At 36.9% G+C, this 20,977-nt stretch overlaps 1 protein-coding gene and 2 long non-coding RNA genes across 4 annotated transcripts; 1 reads left to right on the forward strand and 2 right to left on the reverse strand.

Annotated features, from left to right (window-relative positions):
• Positions 1-2,092: 2,092 nt before the first annotated feature.
• sri (sorcin) lies at positions 2,093-20,078 on the forward strand. 2 transcript variants are annotated; one of them, XM_040030563.1, is made up of 9 exons: positions 2,093-2,224; positions 2,382-2,436; positions 4,530-4,574; positions 4,740-4,809; positions 5,481-5,524; positions 5,688-5,835; positions 6,306-6,419; positions 6,713-6,771; positions 19,716-20,078. In XM_040030563.1, exons 2-9 carry the CDS (start codon positions 2,389-2,391, stop codon positions 19,740-19,742), a joined length of 555 nt encoding a protein of 184 aa, XP_039886497.1. In that variant the 5' UTR covers positions 2,093-2,224; positions 2,382-2,388; the 3' UTR covers positions 19,743-20,078. The 2 variants fall into 2 exon arrangements, with proteins under 2 accessions (XP_039886497.1, XP_039886496.1); XM_040030562.1 differs by lacking the exon at positions 19,716-20,078 and adding an exon at positions 8,168-8,528 and having other exon boundaries at positions 2,094-2,224.
• LOC120732761 lies at positions 7,237-19,133 on the reverse strand. Its single transcript, XR_005695675.1, has 3 exons — positions 19,026-19,133; positions 12,476-12,479; positions 7,237-7,821 (listed from the first exon to the last, which is right to left on the reverse strand). It is a non-coding gene; the product is annotated as an uncharacterized LOC120732761 (long non-coding RNA).
• On the reverse strand, positions 9,129-11,325 carry LOC120732756. The gene is made up of 3 exons (XR_005695671.1): positions 11,239-11,325; positions 10,372-10,507; positions 9,129-9,248 (listed from the first exon to the last, which is right to left on the reverse strand). It is a non-coding gene; the product is annotated as an uncharacterized LOC120732756 (long non-coding RNA).
• Positions 20,079-20,977: the final 899 nt, after the last annotated feature.

Below are 20,977 nucleotides of genomic sequence, written 5' to 3' on the forward strand. Positions count from 1 at the left end.
CTACCAACAGTAAGTCTTTGCAAACTCATTCTTCAGCAATAAGAGATACTTGGATTTAAATGTGACTTTTGTTACATAATGTGGCAGCTAAGGAGAGAAAAAATTGAGCATGTGTACTTGTTTCGCTCTCCTCTTGGGAAATCAACCTACACTTTCATTTTATGCACAATGATGACTTGGATCCTTATTGATATTTCTATTATTTTATTATCAGTTAATATAACTAAACACAACAGCACATCCTTTTTATTAGTCTAGGCCAGATAGTATGTGTGATATCGTTCAGTTTTTTAAATGACATTGTGATCAACTGAACACACATGCATTTTCTTTTTTTTCTTTAAAAAATGTTATGTTTGTCATACGTTCCATGTAGATTTGCTCTCAATGAGTAAGGTTCTGTATGATGTCATTTAATAATTAGATATGCTTTTTATGCATTTTTAGTGCCTACTTTTTGTTATGTTTCCCATTTTTTAACCTGTCCTGCTGCATTTACAGCTGCAAAAACCTGACATCTCAGACCTACCTGTATTATAGCAACATACAGCTGGAAGTTCTCCTGTTTCTTCACCCTCCCCCTCTTCTTCTTGGTGGCTCACCATGACAGAAACAAGGCTCCCTGAGTGCTGAGGATGAAGACACAGAGAAGGTCTGGGTGACCAATTCCAGCATTCATGACTAAGTCTGTACATCTCAGCGCCAACTTCAGCACCGTCCACTGACGTGTGTGGTTAAAGCGGTGAAACAGATTGCCTTTCTGCCTCCTAAACAAACGATGGAGCCTCTGATTGGGTTTTCTCTGGACTGGAGGTGGAAGCAGAGGAAATGACTGTATGAGCCACTTGAGAGAAGAAGCTGATTGGGCTGTTTGTTTCTGCCTCTGATGTAATGTCTTATATTAAAGGATCAGTCCTGTATTTTAATCACAAAACATAAATAAATAAATAAATAAATAAAATAAACTTCTTAGTTTTGTACCTAGCTTTCAGCAATAAAATTATTTCTTTTTGGCAAATCCAGTCATTTTTTAAATAGTAACATCTGAGAATTTATTTTTACTTAAGTGGTTATCTTTAAGGAAGGGCCAACATAAGGAAAGATTATAAGGATTTATCACAGAAAAACTATAAGTAAAAAGAAAAAAAAAACATTCTGTATGTCTTAAGCAATTTAAAGTGGAATTTAAAATCTCCAGGGCATTATCATGGTAGCTTTATACTTTATAAACCACTGACAACTTTTTCTATCAATACATTTCTCCTGATTCATTTTTTGGTCTTGAGGATACTTACTGATGCAAACACTTCAATCTCATGAACAAAGTACTGCAAAACAAACAGACAAAAACAAATCATGTCAACTAAGCTAAAAGATAAATCCAGAAAACAAAGAAAGCAAACACACTAGGAGGGCAGGGGGATAAACTAAACTTAATTTCTCTCATTCCCATTTTTTTTCGTTTAATATCTCTTCCTGCTCCTCTGTCCTCCAGATGCATTTAAGGAATCGAGATTTTGGTAAACAGACCTCAATGATTGATCATGAGGAGACAAAAAAAGAGAAACGAGAAAACCCTTAGGGAGGGTGGGAACAAAACATGGGATTAATAATACCACAAAAAACCACATGACGATTTAAGCTTTAAAATGAAACAATATGTGAACTGAATGAGTTGCAGACAGAGGCGAACATAGGAGTCAGTCACATAGAGAAAACCACTGGCAAAACAGGAAGTGTGAATAACAACGAAAACCCAGCAATCAATATTCAAAAACAGACAAAAGAAGAAAGAGAATAATAACAACATAACCAGAAATAATACAAAGATCACGACACTTTGCATTACAAAATGTGCAATATGATCTTGTTATCACACGTATGTACGTAAAAGCTTTGTACAGCAGCTCATAGATAGTAAAATGTCACTAAAGGCTTTTACCGTAAAAATTATGAAATTATTCGACTGTGGTGGTTAACCACTTTAAAACTGAAGTATTGACTGATATTTATGATGTACATTTTTTAATCCATTAATTTACTGCAGAGTGGTTTCACTTTTACAGCCAGCCCTCTTGATCATATTGGTCAATTAGAGGTCACATGTCCTCTCCCTTCCAATCAGAACTTAATGTGGTGGCTTGCACTGAGGAAAGTGGACATTTGCCCCTGCGAGGCTTCACAGTTGTCTGTTTCTTCTCTGAGGTCGTACTTTTTATATCAGGTAAGTTCACATTTAGATCTGTGCTTCATTGTACTTCACGGCACTTTATAACCTCACTTCTCGGTGTTTTCCTGCGTACATCACCAGACACGCCCTCAGTCGCTAGATTTGTTTTGCTCTGAGTCCTTACTATTATGTTTATTTCGTTTTGTAACAGGAATAAGATGGCTTTTCCCGGATACGGCGCTGGCCCCGGTGGATTTCCAGGAATGGTAAGAAACCGTTAAATTGTGATGAAACGGTTTTACAGCCATCAGCCGACCTTCGTCCCGGGATGGGCGTCTTTTCCAACCAGTCCGGAAGTTGGACGGTCTGACAGAAATTCCGCGTTTAGATCCGTTACATACAGGTTTCCATTTGAAATAACATGCAAACATTTTGACAATATATTTGGTTTCAAAGTATCTTAAAGAATTTTTCGGCTTTAAAATGAAACTCGAGCAGTATTTGTGTGTTTTAGATTCGTACTAACTAATGACTGTATAAAGGATGCATTCCGCAGTCGAGCAAAAGTGGTGTTTTTACTTAAAAGGTACTCAGAGTATAAGATGATGTAGATAGGCATTTGTGTTGCAAACACACAGCCATCTATTCTCTTCCGCTTATCCTTATGAGGGTCGCGGGGGGCTGGGGCCTATCCCAGGTACCAAAGGCGTGAGGCGGGCTACTACCCGGACAGGTCGGCAGCCTGATGCAGGGCATTCGCACTCACATTCACACCTATTAGCAAATTTATATTAATCATTTGACTTAACCCCACTAACTGGATGTCTTTGGGTTGTGGGGAGGAAGTCGGAAAGAAACCAGGCAAATACGGAGAGAACATGTAAACTCCACACAGAAAGCCCCTCACCAGGTGGTGGAGTCAAACTCAGGATCTTCTTGTTGTGAGGCAACAATGTTAATCACACAAATACCCATGATTCTTATATTATCACATTTTACTTTAAGTAGCATCAAGTGGGATTTAATAAGCTCATAGTGGATCATATTTCTAACCTGATTATTGTTTCTAAAATCCTAACCATAGCACATCTGAAGCTGCCACACCTCATCAGAGCAGATAGCAGTTTGTTCACAGTGTAGTCTAAAGCAGTTAGATTTATGCTAATAATTATACTAATTATATAACAAATTTGGACTTAAAACCATTTGACAGTCTCTTGTAATGATTGTATCCAGATGTGTTGTGCAGCTTTTATTTATCTATATATCTGTTATTTAGATTACAGTGTCCATTAATGACAGAAATAATGGTGCTGGAGAAGGATGGCACATCTTCTTCAATGAGGCCTCAGAAAGCAGCCACGCAAATTAGAAAATACACTGAATCATTTCAAGTCTTTTAAGTGGCAAACAGGATTGTGAAATGGTCAGCTAGATGGGTTTTGGTTTATAAATCCTGTGGTTACATTTTAGTTTCTCTCAGGAGACCTGATAGAAAGTTTTTCACCCAGTCATGATTGATTTTGCCTGCTGATTTAAAATGACTGAAACTGGAGGTTGGTAACCTACATAACCTAACTATTGTTAGTGTGTGTCACTTTTACAGCTGAAGTAATTAGATGATTGAACTGTTGGTTGACAGACACACATTCATAATGTGCTTTTATCTAACACAGTCACACTACAATGGATTGAGAGGATTTCGGGGTATTACCCCAAGATTTTTCAACACATGGACTAGAGGAGCCAGGAACAATCCTACAACCTTCCGATCGCTAGACCATCCACTTCACCTGAGCCACACCTGCCTTTATGCTAAAATTCCTTTGCTAAAAACATTTTAGTCCATTGTTAGGCAACATGATGATGTCATACTAATTGATAAAGCCCTTTATATATAACCTAAATTCCAAAAATGCTAAAAAAGTGTCATATTTGGTTCCGTAACTAATAACTTAAAATAAATAAGTGTTTAGGAGGAGTTGGGTGGTAAAAAAGCCCCCATGAACAGACAGATAATGTCTATTATATGTGTATTATTATTATTATACACGAGTATAGTATACTATTATTAGTATATTATATTGATATCCTTCAAGATCCTGTTGTTTTTGTGAAATATCTAAATCATCTATTTTCATTTAAAGGTTTTCATTTAAAAGCATTTAAGAAATTCAAAAATAATATGTTTATTTATATTGAGATTTTTTTTTATAATAAAGTTTGTATAAAGTATAGTTTGTTATTTTCATAGCAGGACATAGAGTTCTATGGAACTCAAGTGTATCTACAAATACAGAATAATATGAAGAATCAGCTAAATCTCGCTGACTTTGATTTCTTTCGTTCTAACTTTCAGCAACAAGATCCTCTCTATGGTTATTTTTCAGCTGTTGCTGGTCAGGTAAGAGACAAAAGTCAAAGTCTCAAAATCACTTCACTGATTTTGGACCTGATGAACTGTTGATGTAATGACCATTCATGCTTCTTTAAACCTTTGTAAAGTAGCTGATAGTTACTTAACCGTGTTGTGTATCCCACTTTGCCGTGTTTTCATAAACCCCGACAGGATGGACAGATCTCAGCAGATGAGCTGCAGCGCTGCCTCACGCAATCTGGCATCTCTGGCTCATACCAACGTAAGAGCAAAGGCTGTTTAGAATTTAAAAAGCACCTCAAACACAATACTGATTTTGGTCATTTCATTTTATATCTAAATTATATCTGTGCCTCTTGTTAAATAGTACTGTGGTGTGACTTTTGGTCATAGTTATAAAAACCTTTGCTCTAAAAATCATTTAGCATTAAGGGGAACTCTCTTGTTGGCAACCAGCAGTTTAATTGCTAACCAGTTTCACTGGTATTGTATTCAGTGCCTCGAGACCTCGAGAACTGTTTTGCACTGTTAATGAATTCAATGAGATAGCTTAAAAACACAGAACAGCCCATAATAGTTCTGCTTTTGAAGTCTTTTTGTATGTGACAGTTGATGCAGACAGGAAACATGGGGGGACAGGTGTTGGGTTAAGAGAACGTGGTTTGTTGTAGTTAGTCAACGTTCGTTCACATTTCTTTCTGCGTGATTTCACAACTGTGGTTACATACAGTATGAGGAGCAGTTAGTGTTTGTTTTTGTTCAATCTTTAAACCACCTTGTATACAGATTAAAATCAGTGTTTGTATCGGTCTGTCATACCTGTTAATAACGGTAATCTCCTTATTACACAGTTAATGTTATTTGTATATTTGCCCAGATGAATCCAAACATAGTTATCAGTTGTATCTTTATGAGCTTTGTTTCTTTCCACAGCCTTTAGCCTTGAGACATGCAGACTGATGATCAATATGTTGGACGTATCCTTCAGCTAATCATCCAAAAGACATGTTTAGTGGATTAACTGATATGATGACAGTTGCTAATGGAAAAACACTACGTGACACAGTGCGTTATAGGAAGGAAAGGAAACCATAACTTGGGTGATGTATTAAGGGTCCTTGACTGACTCTGCTATCTCAGAGGGATCTGTCCTGCACTATGGGCTTTAATGAGTTCAAGGACCTGTGGCAGGCTCTGAATGGCTGGAGGGGGACCTTCGCATCCTTTGACCGGGACCAGAGTGGGACAATAGAGGGCCATGAGTTGCAGCAGGCCATCAACTCCATGGGTAAGAGAAAATTAAAATTAAGTTATGACTTTGACAACAGTCAGGTGTCCACTGGAGCATTGCAGCATGTTTTGCTTGCTTGAGTTATTCCCACTTTTCTTACCAATCCCAAAGAGGTGCTGTATATGTACAAGTCAGTTTAGCTGTGATGAGGGATAGAATCCAGCATCCTTGTTCGATGTAAAAATACATGTCAAAGTTTTTCTAAACCTTATACATCAAATAGAAAGGATGTTATCTAAAGTTAAAATATTTTAGTGCAAAATTCTCCAAAAGTTCATACTGACCCTTCTCTGGACAGTAGAGACTACCTAGAAGGTCTCTAAAGGAAAAGGACTTTGAACTTTGTCCCGCATATTTCTGTGTATATGGACTATACATGCACAGACTGCCTTGGGTTTTAGAGTGGCAATAAAGTAGATGTTAGCCAAGTGCTATGACCATTAGATAATGTATGTGTGTTCATTCAGGTTACAGTCTGAGCCCTCAGGCTATGAACTGCATCATGAAGCGCTACAGTCTGAACGGCAAAATCCCCTTTGATGAGTTTGTGAGCTGCGCTGTGAGGCTCCGCGCCCTCACCGGTGAGTCGGTCAAGAAATGCATTAAACTGGACATAGCAGTAAATATTCTTGACAGAGGACCTTTCTTAGGCTCCTTGAATATTGCCTGATCTTTTTTTTTACGTGTATTTAAGTTGTAAACAGGATTAAGAAGACAACATAAAATTGTGTTCTTTCATGAGGTTTTTATAGATGGTCATACAGCTTTGTTAAAACAATAAAAGAAAAGAATACCCACAATGACAGAAAAGCAAAAGAAATAAATTGTGTAATAAAACTCATGTGGCTTTTTTTAATGTGTCTTTCTTTTTCAGATCAATTTCGAAGGAGGGACACAACCCAAACTGGCAACGCCTCATTTCAGTATGACGATGTAAGTTTTTTACAGCTGACGTGTTTCTTCTTTGTCTGAAGAGTTCGTTTTAATGCCGCGTTTTCTTGTGTCAAAATAAACACAGTTTATAATTTTGTCACCAAATGCTGGAGGGTATTTAATTTGAAATTTGTGTAGAGTTTGTATTAACAGTGTGATGCTGTTAGTTTGAAAGGCAGACAAAAAACAAGCCCTCTTACAAAAACAGAGCTCCTGGGTTGGAAACAAGACTCATGAACTGTTGTACCCAATTATACAAAGAGAATTAGAAATGAAGACTCCGAGACTCGAGACTAATTTCAGATAAAGGCTTTGGTCAGTGTTTAAGGAATAAGATGTTCATTATATAGTAAATATGTTCATTAAACCTAAATATGCTTTTTTTTTTTTTTTAACCATAATACAGCTTTTATTCAGACAGATTACTTAAAAACACTTGAAATAATTACAAAAATCTGATAACTATTTTTTTCAAACAATGTAAAACTGTGTTTTGATGACATCACAGAACTTTAGTTTGCCAGCCGAAACACTCGAGTTGGAAGTTGCATTAAAGTTGAACAAGTGAGACTAAAGTATGTTGGAAATGAACACTGCCACCCTGTGCTTGGAAATAATATTCCATGTGAATTCCCTGCTGCCACAATCCTGACTGTACTGTTGTTGACACTTGTTATACACTCAGCCTTTCCTTCTTGAATGGAAATTATTAATAACTTCTTGCTGTGTTGTTTTAGCAACATATCAGCTATTTCTTCACTACAGATGGGTTTAGCTCCTAGTTTGGTTCGAGGGGCTGGGCTGGACGTGGGACCTCAGTACCGTGTGTCGATCCCACAGAACTGTTCTGCATAATCTGGTTCCAAAACAGGATGTCAGTGCCTGTTTCTGAGATGTCTTGGCATCCTTTCTACAGATTTGTGATGCTGATTGTCTTTATATTTAGTATGTTTTAGAAATATATAGACATCTTGGCACATTTTAAGGTTATAAAGAAAACCTGTAAACAACAGTGTTTTATTTGCTACAGAAAAAAAAATCTCCTAAAGACTACAAAGACTACGGGGTAGCTGTAGCTCAGGTGGTAGAGCAGGTCATCTACTGATCGGAGGGTTGGTGGTTCGTTTCCTGGCTTCCCCTAGTCTGCATGCCAAATATCCTTGGGCAAGATACTAACACCAAATATGCATTGATTGATTTCTTGTTTCTTACAGTGGCAGCAGGAAGCTGCAAACACGCCTTAACCAAACAGAAACAGTTGCCTGGAAAATTGAAACAATTAGATACATTATTAAAGTTATTACACATCCTAATAAAAATGTGATGTAGTAAAGAAAAGAATTGCTGGAGAACTGTGTAAGAGTTGTAGAGTAACATATTATCTTTGTCTCCTTAGTTTATCCAGGTCACCATGAGCATTTGAAGAGGACAGCACGAAACAGAGGGACACCCACCACCTTTTAAAATCTTATATTAATGGCATTTTCTTCATATGTATTTTTACACACATTATTGTACAAAATGTCACTGAAACATTCCATTTGATCAAAAACCTTTTGTAAAGTAATGCATAGTGTTAAACTTAAGAACAAGTAACCTCGGTGTGTGCTAGTGTCATTTGAGTGCCTGTATACTGGAGCTTATTAGTGTCACTCTTACTTCTGCATGGGCTCTTACCACTAGTAACGATGTAAACCCGCAGGCTGGTCAGTGGCATGTGAACATTAATGGAATTAATAAAGAAATATATGAATTTACTTATACTTTGCTTCTATTTACTTCTGTTATCTTTGGTTTAAGTTTCTGTCCTTTTAAAGATATCTTTTCTGTCCTTTAAATGCATGCAAGACATGCAATTAAAGGACAAAAAGGTGCTTATAAATTCAGTGAAGCGTCAGGTTAATTACACTGTTTGTTATATTATTAGCTTGTGAGTTATTTTATTGGGATTTATTTCATTTGAACATTTAACATTTATATGTAAACTAGTTTTAGTGACTGTAAATATGTATCTAGAAAAACAAATGATTGCAACAGGTCTGCTTAAACTGATGCACAAAACCACAAAGTAGTCCCAGAGTATAGGTTATTTAACCCCCCCTTAAATAACATTTTAGCTTTTAGTCTACAGTAGTGAACTATATGGCATTGGGGGAAAGAGCAAAGGACCACATAGTAAGTAACAGTCTGTGTTGGGTCCACATTTATGAGACAAATAAGAACTGCATGGAAGCGCTTCAATTTGACACAATCAAAACAGAATCTTGCTCATTGTTTTATTTCCAATGAAGACTTCATGTAATCTTCAGGAGTTTATATTTTCCACAGTTTTCCTCAGCTTTTATGACTTCCATGTGTTTAATTATGTCAGCTTGACTTGATGGTGTCAACTTGTTATCCAGATAATTTTCGTTTTTTATGTTCTTCCTCATTTGTGAGAGAATCGAAAACACAGTATTTACCGTCAATGGGCTTATCTGTAATGATTAGAAGAAACTGTTAGAAATACGTTATAATAATTTGACAGCAAGCCTGTTACCATGTCTTATTTGTTTCATTAGCTTTTTTTTTTTTTTTCATATTTCCATTTGTACCATAAATGTAACTGCTATTTCTGTATTTCTACACCAGGGGTGTCCAAACTTTTTGCAAAGAGGGCCAGATTGGGAGGGTGAGATGTGTGGGGGCCAACCATTCAGCCTGAAATATTTTGAACCATTAACATTAAATGCAAATGAACGATTTTACAATATGTTTTTTCTTTTTTCAAACACAAATTTTATTATGATTGATTTATTATTAAACGTTTTCACCAAAATCATGTATTTGAAGAACATATAAAATGAAGAAAAAATAAACATCTAAATACAAAACACGTGAACAGGAAAATAACATTAAGAGTCAACTTATTCAAAAGTACAAAACATTGTGGGCCATATAAATCCGTACATCACTCGTTTATTAGGTTTTTAATTGACCATCAAAAATCCTCAAAAAACTACAATATGTTATTTTATTTTGAATCAGATATCAAAAACAAAAATGGATGCGTTTTCAATTTTAAACCAACAACCAGGATAAACAACGTGTATTCCGACTGCGATACTCGGTGTCATCAGGGTCCACGGACAAAGGAGAGGAAAAAAACATGATCTCCTAACAGCTGCAAAATCCCGAAAGCGGTGTTGAAACTTCTCAGCCAGAGAAGAGATGTCTGCTACATACCTCCTCATTTCTGTACTGATATTGGTTTGTGGAAAACTGGTCATCATTTCCTGCAGCGATGGGAAATGTGTGGTATTGGGCTGCGTTTGTGACAGGTGTCTTTGGAAAAGTAGCAGTTTGATGTGTGAATACAGTTGGCTTACCACAGCATTTAGCCCCTGAAGGCTCGTGTTCAGCGCGTTATGTCAACTAAAAACCCAAAATCAGCCAGCCAAACATGATCAGATGGTTGGTTGTAATTCGTATTAGTTAATAATTTAGAATATGATGACATGCATTCACAAAGAATTTTTACATTATCTTAACATTTATGTGTTTCAGTATCAACTGATTACTGTACTTCTCATATAGTTTCAGCTCAAATAATACATATACTTATGCGGTGAAATATGTCCTTGTCTTTTCCTTGGCCAAATAAATTCTTTGTACCCACATAAACAGCAAAGTGTTTGTAAGCTTTTTTCACTCTGGAACATCCCTTTGGAAATGAAATTATATCTCCAAATGTGTACTGAAAATAGTCAGATACTGACTGCATAACAAGAAAAATAGCAATATTTTCTCTACAAATAATAAAAGATTTGAATGAATGTTTTAAAATGCTTAATAATAATACATTTTTTATACATCCAGTAAAATACAATAACAACAGCACTGCAACAATAGCATGGGTTAGGTTTACATTTATTTGTTGTTATTCCAGTAAAGTAAACTGAAAGATTAGAGGTCAGGATGTACCACAAAGCTTTTGTGGAATATCGCTGATAAAATGGCAGGTGTCCAGATCTGGTACTTTCTTCATACTTACTCAATCATAGTATGAAGACTTCTCAACTGTAAACAGTAACTTCTAAAAGTATTTAGACATTTGCATTTTTTATCCAAGGTCAAATGTCACCATTGTCCCTACTGCCAAACGCACCTCAACAGATGATGCTACTCTTAATTTTTAAAATTGTGGATTTACAGCATCCTTAAGGGACACTGAATGCACACTGAAGGGAATTGTTTTGAATGAAATCTAAACACAGTGAAGTTTATAAAAGTAAAACTGTGAATACTTTCTACTCATGCAGCTTGCAAAAGTATTACTTTTTTTTTGTTCCATCAGAGGTTTTCTACCAGTCTTTAAAAAAAAGCATTTTACATGTTACATTGGCAGTCTTACACAAATAAATATGGTTTCTATGTGACATATAATTCAGATTATACAAAACAGAAATAAAAAAAGTAAGAACTTACATCACCGTTAATGTCTACTACTGTGACCACCAGAAGGTGAAATGTCAAAGCAACCAGGATAAAATTCCTCATTTTTGTAAGATTAAAGAATTAAGAATAAAGAATAAGCAGAGGGGGTCACATAAATTTCCAGAAGCTTCAAAATAATCCCATATAAGGCAAACACTTGACTGGTTATACAGTATCTTTTTCAAGCAGTACGTGACTTCTTCAGCATATTCTGTTCTTGCAGAACATGTCTTTGTGGTGAGATGACAGGAACTGGCAAATGCGGTCGCGATTTCAGTTTCACTTTCTTGCAGAACTCTGTGAGTTTAAAAGGTTACAACATGAAACAATCTGGCAGGTTCAATAGGTCATGTGTTAACAGTTTATAGGCACTTGTTTTAAATTTTTATTCTTTACACATAAATTGTTCTCATTAATGACAATTACTATCTCCAAAACTGTCAGCTGTATCATAATCTGCCCACACATATGTATGTATATGTATGTATGTATATATATATACATACATATATATTAGGGGTGCAACGATACACAAAATTCACGGTTCGGTTCGGTTCGATACTTTGGTGTCACGGTTCGATATTTTTTCGATACAAAAAAAATGTTCATGCCTTTTTAATTTTTAATTTATTAAAATTATAAATATATATTTTAACTCAAAAGTACAGGTTTTAAATTTAACCCTAACCCTTGTGCGTGTTTTTTATTTTGACAGCGAATGCGCACCTGCGGACCACTTATGTGCAGCCCTGGTTATTTAGCTCATCATATTGCAGCCACAGAAATTCTTTTGTCCATGAAACCATAAAGCTGCACTTTCTTTTTGCCTTATAGTCTGATTTGTCATAACTTCTCCGTTTTGTGGTAAGCTTTTCTTTGGCTGTCACTTCTTCACCCTGACCTGTCTTATTTGGCTCAGCAGAACTGAAATGCTTTTACACGCTCACTCACATAAGCTCAGCGATTCTCTGCGCGATCAACCTCTCACATGTTTAAGCTTGCTGCGGGAGATTTCACTTGTCATGTTTGCATAGTAAGCTAACGATTAATAAGACGATGTCAGAGGAATTGGTGCACAAATTATCATCACTCACAGATCAGTGCTGTCGCTCTCTATACACAGTTCGCACGATTGCAAAGTGAAAGCAAAAAAACAAGCGCAAATTCAAACGCGACTTCAATATGTCACATATTGACAGTGGCTCACCGATGCCAATGACATAATTACCCAGCTACATTTCTGAAAGAATGCAAAAGCATTGACATATATTTTTCCTACAATAGCCCGACGGGCAGGGAAGAGATAGATTTTGGTAGCCCGACTGAAAAAATCGCTAGCTCCGGGACGTCGGGCTAGCGATATTGCAAGCCCTGTATCTGATTGAGGAATCACTCATCTTTGGAAAAGAGAGTTTATTACAGAGAAATGGCTCTTTCCAAAATAAAAGCTATACTATCCGCTTCTTCTGGGCTATATTCTCAGCAGCATAAGGAGAATCATGTGCTAACAGCTGTCTAAATGACTCGGCTAAAGTTAGTAGCATGCTTGCTTTTTTTTGTCTGCTTCCACTTGTCTTTGCACTAGGATGATGTCGGCGTAAATGTGCAGTCATATTCGTTGTGTTCCCACTAGTGCTTTCAGGTTAATCTCGTTGACATGACCTTAATGCCACAACATGGCAAATCTCCGTTAACGAGCTACCGCCGATCGCTCTGTGCATGGGGCTAGACGGCAAACACGTTAACGAGCTAACTGCGCTAACACACTAGTTCACACCAATGTAATTGAGCATTGCATGGCACATCCAACATACTGTTTTACTTTAGTCCATGACTCGCTTACCTTCAGGGTCATACGTCACATGAAAACCAAAATAATTCCAAACGCCAGATCTGAATGAGGTTCAATTTGCCTGTTGCAAGTAGAGCTTAACTTCTGTCTCACTAGCTTGCCCTGCACTCTTCCTTCTGACTATGCTGTCTGTGTTGAGCGCTCAGTGGATCTGCGCTCGACAGTGCAGCCTAGGCGGAGTAGTCGAACACAGATTCACTGAGCGCTCAACACAGACAGCATCGTCAGAAGGAAAATTGATAAAATAAATTACAAATGTTGTATTGTTCGATACATATGCATACCGAACCGAAAGCACTGTATCGAACGGTTCAATATCGATACGAATATCGTTGCACCCCTAATATATATATATGTATGTATGTGTGTATATATATATATATATATGTATGTATGTGTGTATATATATATATATATGTATGTATATGTATATATATATATATGTATATATATATGTGTGTGTGTATATATATATATATATATACACACACACACATTAAATATATATTGAATTTATCAGTTCAATTTTGTTTTATTTATAAATAAAACAAAATTGAACTGATAAAAGCTAAAGTTAAAATGCAAACAGTCTATGCTGGTGATTACCACCACAAGAGTGACAATGATCAAGCTGCCTTCGCTGCCAATCATAATTAGTACTTATCAACATATAAATACGTATTTTTGTAAAGCTGTAACTGAATTTTTGGGGTAAAGCTTTATCAGAATATCTTTTGATACAAAGCCCAGTCGTTCTCGTTGATGCCGAAATTGATTAGATGACTAAGTTTACACGAATTCAGCTTTTAACAAATATAAAATGTTGAAATAGAGTATGAAATACTGAGCAACAACACAAACTACTCACTCATCAGAACATCATCTTTCAGGTCTTGCACTTAGCAAAGTCAGTAACAACTGCTCAGTCCCAAAGGCCTGGCACTGTACTTATTCTGCTCTCTTTTCACCTCCCTCTTTTGAGCATCACGATTATTTACAATCATATATATATCTCAGTCATAGTTGTCTATCTTAATCAGATGATGGTGGAATGAAACGTATTAATTCAAACTGTATTCAAACAGTCGCAACAATGACGACTTTGACTAGCAAATAATATTGATTCCAGCAGCTGGCAGTTCAGTAAGGCCAGATTATTAGAAGGAATTAAATAAAGATTTGATTAGACTCCGATGGCTCGTCACAGAGTGAAATCTCAGCGGTGATAGGAATCAAGTTTCAAGTTTTATTGTCATGTACAGATAAACAGTGTAGCCACATTTACCCATAATGAAATTCTTTGGCTCGTAAATCGAGGCAGGACCCTCTGGTGGCGGTGAAAATAAGATGGAGGCTTGGATGAAGTGACTTGCGTGAGGTGGGTTGCACATAGGTTTCTGCAAGGGAAAATCAAAGATGAGCGGTGTGATTTTAAAGTATGGTGCGTGGAGGGTAATTGGTTTGAAGAAGGTGGGCAGAAAGATGACTGGACTACAGCATTGAGGTTTACAGTGTGGGAAAGTGGAAGTGATGAAATGAAAAAGAGAATGTCAGATTAATTCCTGTATTCTCCTAAAAAAGTCCTAAAGCCAGGTATGATCTCATTGTGGTCCAGGAAACACACACTCACACTAGCTTAGCACATCAAACGCCACTCACTGTATTCCCTGATGATCAGTTTACTGAGTTTATTCATTACTGAAGGCACATAGGCATAACAAAACAAATACAAGGTGTTCAAGAAGAAAACAATTAATAAAAAGCAGTGCACAAATGTGTGATTATGTAATAGCACTTTCGTATTTAAGAGTTAATGTATGTGTTTTGTCATGTGTTCATGCATGTTTATTGAACTGTCTTATAACGGAAAAAAAAATTCATTTGTCAGTTGGTACGCGATGTGTGAATCCTGCATCTCCTGCTAGAAGCTGGAAGAACAGGCTGTTGTGTGACTATGTCATTTAAACATTACTTCATTATGAATCTCCTTAAATTATTTAACAACCCTGTTATGAGCATGTCCTGATAATAATGGAGCATGTTGGGTTTGGTTTTTTTGTAAAGGTATCAACTGTCCTATGAGTCAGTCTGAGGAAAAAGATGAGGGACTACTGCCCTCAAATGAGGAACATGGCAGCCAGGCAGAACGCGAAAGGTAAGGTGGAAATCTCTTTCAACTCCAAATCCTCAGATTTAAAGTTTTGGAAAATGTTTTGTTAGGTTGGGATTGGGTATTTTTGTTCTGTTCCTTGTCTTACAAAAACCATGTCCTTTACCTCTCAACTGGGCTCTTTTGGACATTTTAGAGACTGAATATGTATAATATATATACTATTATGAATTTGATCAGGCAGCACGGTGACACGGTGGTTAGCACTGTTGCTGCACAGCAAGAAGGTCCCGAGTTCAATTCCACCATCAGGCCGGGGTCTTTCTGTGTGGAGTTTGCATGTTCTCCCCGTGTTTGCGTGGGTCCTCTCCGGGTACTCCGGCTTCCTCCCACCATCCAAAGACATGCAGCTTGTGGGGATAGGTTAATTGGATAATTCAAATTGCCACTAGGTGTGAATGTGAGTGTGAAGGGCTGTCTGTCCCTATGATATGATATGCGACAGACTGGCGACCTGTCCAGGTTGTACCCCGCCTTTCGCCCTATGACAGCTGGGATAGGCTCCAGCGCCCCCCGCGACCCTGAAAAGGATAAGCGGAAGCGAATGGATGGATGGATGAATTTGATCATTCAGGGAACTATAGAAGGGATATTTGTACTTAGAAATGTAGGAAATAGTCAAAGCCAAATACTTGAAGTGATACTTTTTACTATTTTATATGAGATAAAGACAGTTCAAGAAAATATGTAGTTATACCCAGGCTCCATAAATATTTGGACAGAGACAACTTTTTATCTTGGTTCTGTACATTACCACAATGAATTTTAAATAAAACAACTTAGATGCAGATGCTAATTCGACTAAGATCAGGTGACTGACTTGGCCATTCAAGAACATTCCACTTCTTTGCTTTAATAAACTCCTGGGTTCCTTTGTCTGCATGTTTTGTGTCATCGTCCATCTATACATCTATAATATGCAGTGGCGGTCCTAGCCTGTTTGGCGCCCCGGGTGAACACTCCCTCTGACGCCCCCCCCCCCCCCCCCCCCCACACACACACACACACACACACACACACATAAAACATATTAAGCATTGTACATTAACATAAAACTGTTGTCGAAATTCACCAGAGAAACACACGCACACACACATGAAGAGAGGGAGAGTGCAAACGGCTACAAAAACAGCCATCATAATTCGTCATACATTGAGAACAGGACAAATCAACAATTGACAATGATGAATTAATATTAAAATCTGTAACATAATGTATTGTTTGGAGTTTAGTCTGTTACTGTTACTATTTTTACCATTTCTTCTTGGAGCAACTGTAACCCACATTATTTCCTTAGGGATTACTAAAGTATTCTGATTCTGATTGTTTCAGGATGACCTGCCATTATCCAATGACACATCTTCTTATCTGTATCTTTTGCTCGTTTCTCCTCCTCTTCTTTTCTATTTTTTCTAAACTGAGCACCTGATGGCTTTGAACTTTTCTTGTCCATCTTCCATTGGTTTTAATTTTGGACTGCAGTATGAACACAAATCCCCCAACTCGAGGATCACCACAACTTAATCTAATAGACCTACACCTTAGTTCACAGATTCACTTTGTCTAAGGTGTATTTCTGGGATTTCACACAACCCAGGATTCAAATCATGAATACATAATGGGCTTGGATTTACAACATTATGAATGAAAACATTATGAATGAAATGTGCTCTATTTGGAGGCAGCAGGTCTCCCTCCCCTTTCCACGGGTTGTGTGTGAGACATTAAATCATCAAAATATAAAATATAAATTTTAAATTGTTATTGATTCCTTTACCCCTAGTCCTAAAGTGTATATTTATTTTCTTACTCTTCTTATATTTATTGTTCGTTTACTTGCACTGCTGTAACTGGAGCCTCGTCGTCTCGTCTCTCTCTATAGTGTACTGCATGCAGCGGAGATGACAATAAAGTTTACTTTGACTTCAGCAGCGAGCAGGCGCACCGAGGGCTCTCGCGCTCACTTTTCGCGGAATTTCGGGAAAACATTGGTGCAAATCAAGGGCGTAGATTTGGCATGGACGGAAGGGACATGTCCCCACCAATATCCAGCGATTATTGAATTTATCTCCACCAATAATTTGATCTCTTCGAGTAAAGAAATCAAACCCGATAGAAAGAAAAAAATGATCTGTCAGCGTCTCATTCACCCAGCGGTGCAAAAAGAGTTAAATTACGTTCTCTACTGGAGTCCTACGTCATGTGACAAATATGGCCAATGTGATTGGCTGTGCCTTTCAGGGAGCTCTGTTTAGTTTTAGCAGCGGCAAACCTGCGCTGCGAGGACCTGCAAGGAGGAGAGGAGGACGGCAGCAAAACGGAAGAACCTGGATATAAGAAAGTATTTTTCAAAGAAACCTGTAAGTCACTTAAAGTCAAGTTCACTCATAATATGTGTCATGATAACGTTACAGGCTGAAAGTGTATGTAACCATGAATAACGTGTTTTGGAAACTAACTACACAACAGGCAGCACTATTACTTATCTCAGTCTCAGAGTAGCATTTCTAATTTTGATTGAAACTTTCAGAGAAAACGGCAGCCTCGAGCAAGCCAGGATATTAGTTTACAGAGGCTGTACCATGTACACCAGGAGAGACTGGACAATATAGATGTAAAACAAATATGCCAGCAGTTTATCTCAGTTAACGAGAGGCGAAGGCATGTGTTTGGCTCCTTCACATAGTGAACATACAGTTGTTGTGTCCATGTCTGTTGCTGTAACAGTAGTTCATGTTTAGAATAAAAAAAAATGCCAGCTCACTGATTTGATAGTGTGTCTAAAATGTTGCATAATTTTGCTGAGAGATCTTTTACTTTGTGGTAATCTTAGATTAGTAGTTTTATTGACAAAAACCACCAGATCATTCAGTTTTCCCTTAGTGCTAATGTATAAGACATGTTGGTGTACTATAACTGAAGTAATGTTGTTAAATCCTTAAAGTCATATTCTTTTATTGTCATGACTGTATTTGAAGCTATTTTTATTTTTGTATGATACCTGATTTATATGGAATACGGCTGAAGTAAACTAAAGTCTAAAATACTTAGTCATTTGTTTAATAGTAATTTAACATTATATAATTCACACATAAAACTATGAATTGTAATTTTAAATGGTTTAAAAGCATGTAGAATAAGATATGTAGGCAAGTATATTTCTCCTTTTATCAAGAAGCAAAGACAAAAAGGAAGAAAAAAAAAAAGAAACAGGGCATGGTTTGGTGGTTGAATCATCCGTCCCCACCAACGCCAAAACCAAATCTACGCCCTTGGTGCAAATTATAAGTCCCCTGTCGCCCCGCCCTCTCCTCCCTGTGCCGCAAGCAGCAGGCGCACCTAATATGTAACCCTGCCTAATCAGTTTGGCTGCATTTAGCTGGATGTGAGCAGACAGTATGTCTCTGAACACCTCAGAATTCATTCAGCTGCGTCTGTCCTGTGTCACATCATCAACAAACACTAGTGTCTCGGTGCCACTGGCAGCCATGCACACCCAAACCATCACACTGCCTGTACTGTTTTACAGATGATGTGGTATACTTTGGATCATGAGCTGTTGCACACCTTCTCCATACTTCTTTCTTGCTATCATTCTGTTAGAGGTTGATCTTGGTTTCATCTGTCCAGAAAATGTTTTTCATGAACTATGCTCGCTTTTTTATATGTTTTTAGTGTGTGTGTGTTTTTTCATTTTCTTTCTTTCTTTTAAGCAAAGTCCAGTCTAGCCTTTCTATTCTATCTCCTAAAGACTACAAAAGATATACATATACAGTCTGAAAGCCAGCATGGAAATGATTCATACTTGCATTCTTTTAAATGGCCACCAGGGAGCGACTCATCAATACCAAATATATTTTATAGTCCACAAATCTTTGGTCTGGCTGGGAAAGGGTTCATTCCAGTCTAGTGTAACATATTAGCTTTGCTTTATTAGTGCTCAGTCCCCACTAACTTCCAAGTGTAGGATATACTTTGCACATATACTTGTCCTTTTATATGTATATTTATTACTATATCTATATATTTATCTATTCCTACACTCGTTTTATATGAGTGCTTGATTTTTGTTGTATATTTGCTGCTATGACAACTCAGTTTTCCTCTGGGATTAATAAAGTCTCTCTGATTCTGATTCTGGTAAAGATGCTAAATGCACTCACTGTTTTTACCAGCTTGTTTCTAGCTGTCTCTGTTTGATGTTCAGAAAGTAATGCACAGTTGATTTCTAACTTTGTTTCTTACAGTGGCAGCAGGAAGCTGCAAAGGCAAATAACATAAAACACGGCTTAACCAAACAGAAACAGTTGTCTGAAAAACTGAAACATTTAAATACATTATTAAAGTTATTACACATCCTAACAAAAATGTTATGTAGTGAAGAAAAAAAATTACTGATTAACTGTGTAAGAGTTGTAGAGTAACATATTATCTTTGTCTCCGTAGTTTATCCAGGTCACCATGAGCATTTGAAGAGGACAGCACTAAACAGAGGGACACCCACCACCTTTTAAAATCTTATATTAATGGCATTTAATTCATATGTATTTTTACACACATTATTGTACAAAATGTCACTGAAACATTCCATTTTACCAAAAACCTTTTGTAAAGTAATGCATAGTGTTAAACTTACGAACAAGTAACCTCAGTTTTTGCTAGTGTCATTTGAGTGCCTGTATACTGGAGCTTATTAGTGTCACTCTTACATCTGCATGGGCTCTTACCACTAGAGTAACGATGTAAACCTGCAGGCTGGTCAGTGGCATGTGAACATTAATGGAATTAATAAAGAAATGTATGAATTTACTTATACTTTGCTTCTGTTTACTTGTGTTTTTTTTTTTTTTTGTCCTTTAAATGCATGCAAGACATACAATTAAAGGATTATGGTGCTTATAAATTCAGCGAAGCTTCAGGTTAATTACACTGAGTTATTTTTTAGTTATTTTATTAGGATTTATTTCATTTGAAGATTTAAGATGGTGAATATGTAAACTAGTTTTAGTGACTGTAAACATGTATCTAGAAAAACAAATGATTGCAACAGGTCTGCTTGAAATCATGCAAGAAACTACAAAGTAGTCCCAGAGTACAGGTTCATAGGTTTACAGTTACAGTGTTACCTTGAAAAAACTGGAACACCCGCACATTTTATCATTGCATTTCTTAAGGACAGTTGGACCTGTCCTTAATTGACCAGGAAGCACTGAACCTCCTTCCATTACTATTTAAAGAATCTGGTAATTTCAAGTCACATATTTCAGCACATAAATGTAATAGCATGAGAATTTGGTTGAAATCTAAAAAAGTTTTTTTGATGATGGATTTAGGATGATATGCAATATGCACACCTGGAAATGTAAGAGTGCTTACCGTTGATGTTCTCTTTTGATGATGGAATTCATTCAACTTATGAGACCCAAACGTATGTTTGGATATGAAATACAGATAATGAAATTAGTATGAATGCTATAGTTTAAGATTATGTATTGATTCAAATAATTTTTGAATTTCTCCATTGTAACCATCAATATAAACTTCTGTTCATGAAGAGTTGGGACCAAACTTACCCGCCTTACGGAAGTTTTTCAGAAGGATGGCAACCCCTACTGACCTTGAGGTTCCATGACTAAGATAATCTCCCCATGGTTTAAACCAAAAAGCATCATCAACTTTTACTGAGTTTCAAGTGTTTGTTTTCTTTC

This window comes from Simochromis diagramma, unplaced genomic scaffold, assembly GCF_900408965.1.
Source record: "Simochromis diagramma unplaced genomic scaffold, fSimDia1.1 OVJJ01000361.1, whole genome shotgun sequence".
Taxonomy (NCBI): Eukaryota; Metazoa; Chordata; class Actinopteri; order Cichliformes; family Cichlidae; genus Simochromis; species Simochromis diagramma.

Excerpts from the sequence above, each read along its gene's own strand:
- sri (XM_040030563.1), top strand. The coding sequence starts at position 2,389 with ATGGCTTTTCCCGGATACGGCGCTGGCCCCGGTGGATTTCCAGGAATG. Across the intron at positions 2,437-4,529 it reads CCGGTGGATTTCCAGGAATG|CAACAAGATCCTCTCTATGG; the intron begins GTAAGAAACCGT and ends TCTAACTTTCAG. Across the intron at positions 5,525-5,687 it reads TGATGATCAATATGTTGGAC|AGGGATCTGTCCTGCACTAT; the intron begins GTATCCTTCAGC and ends CTGCTATCTCAG.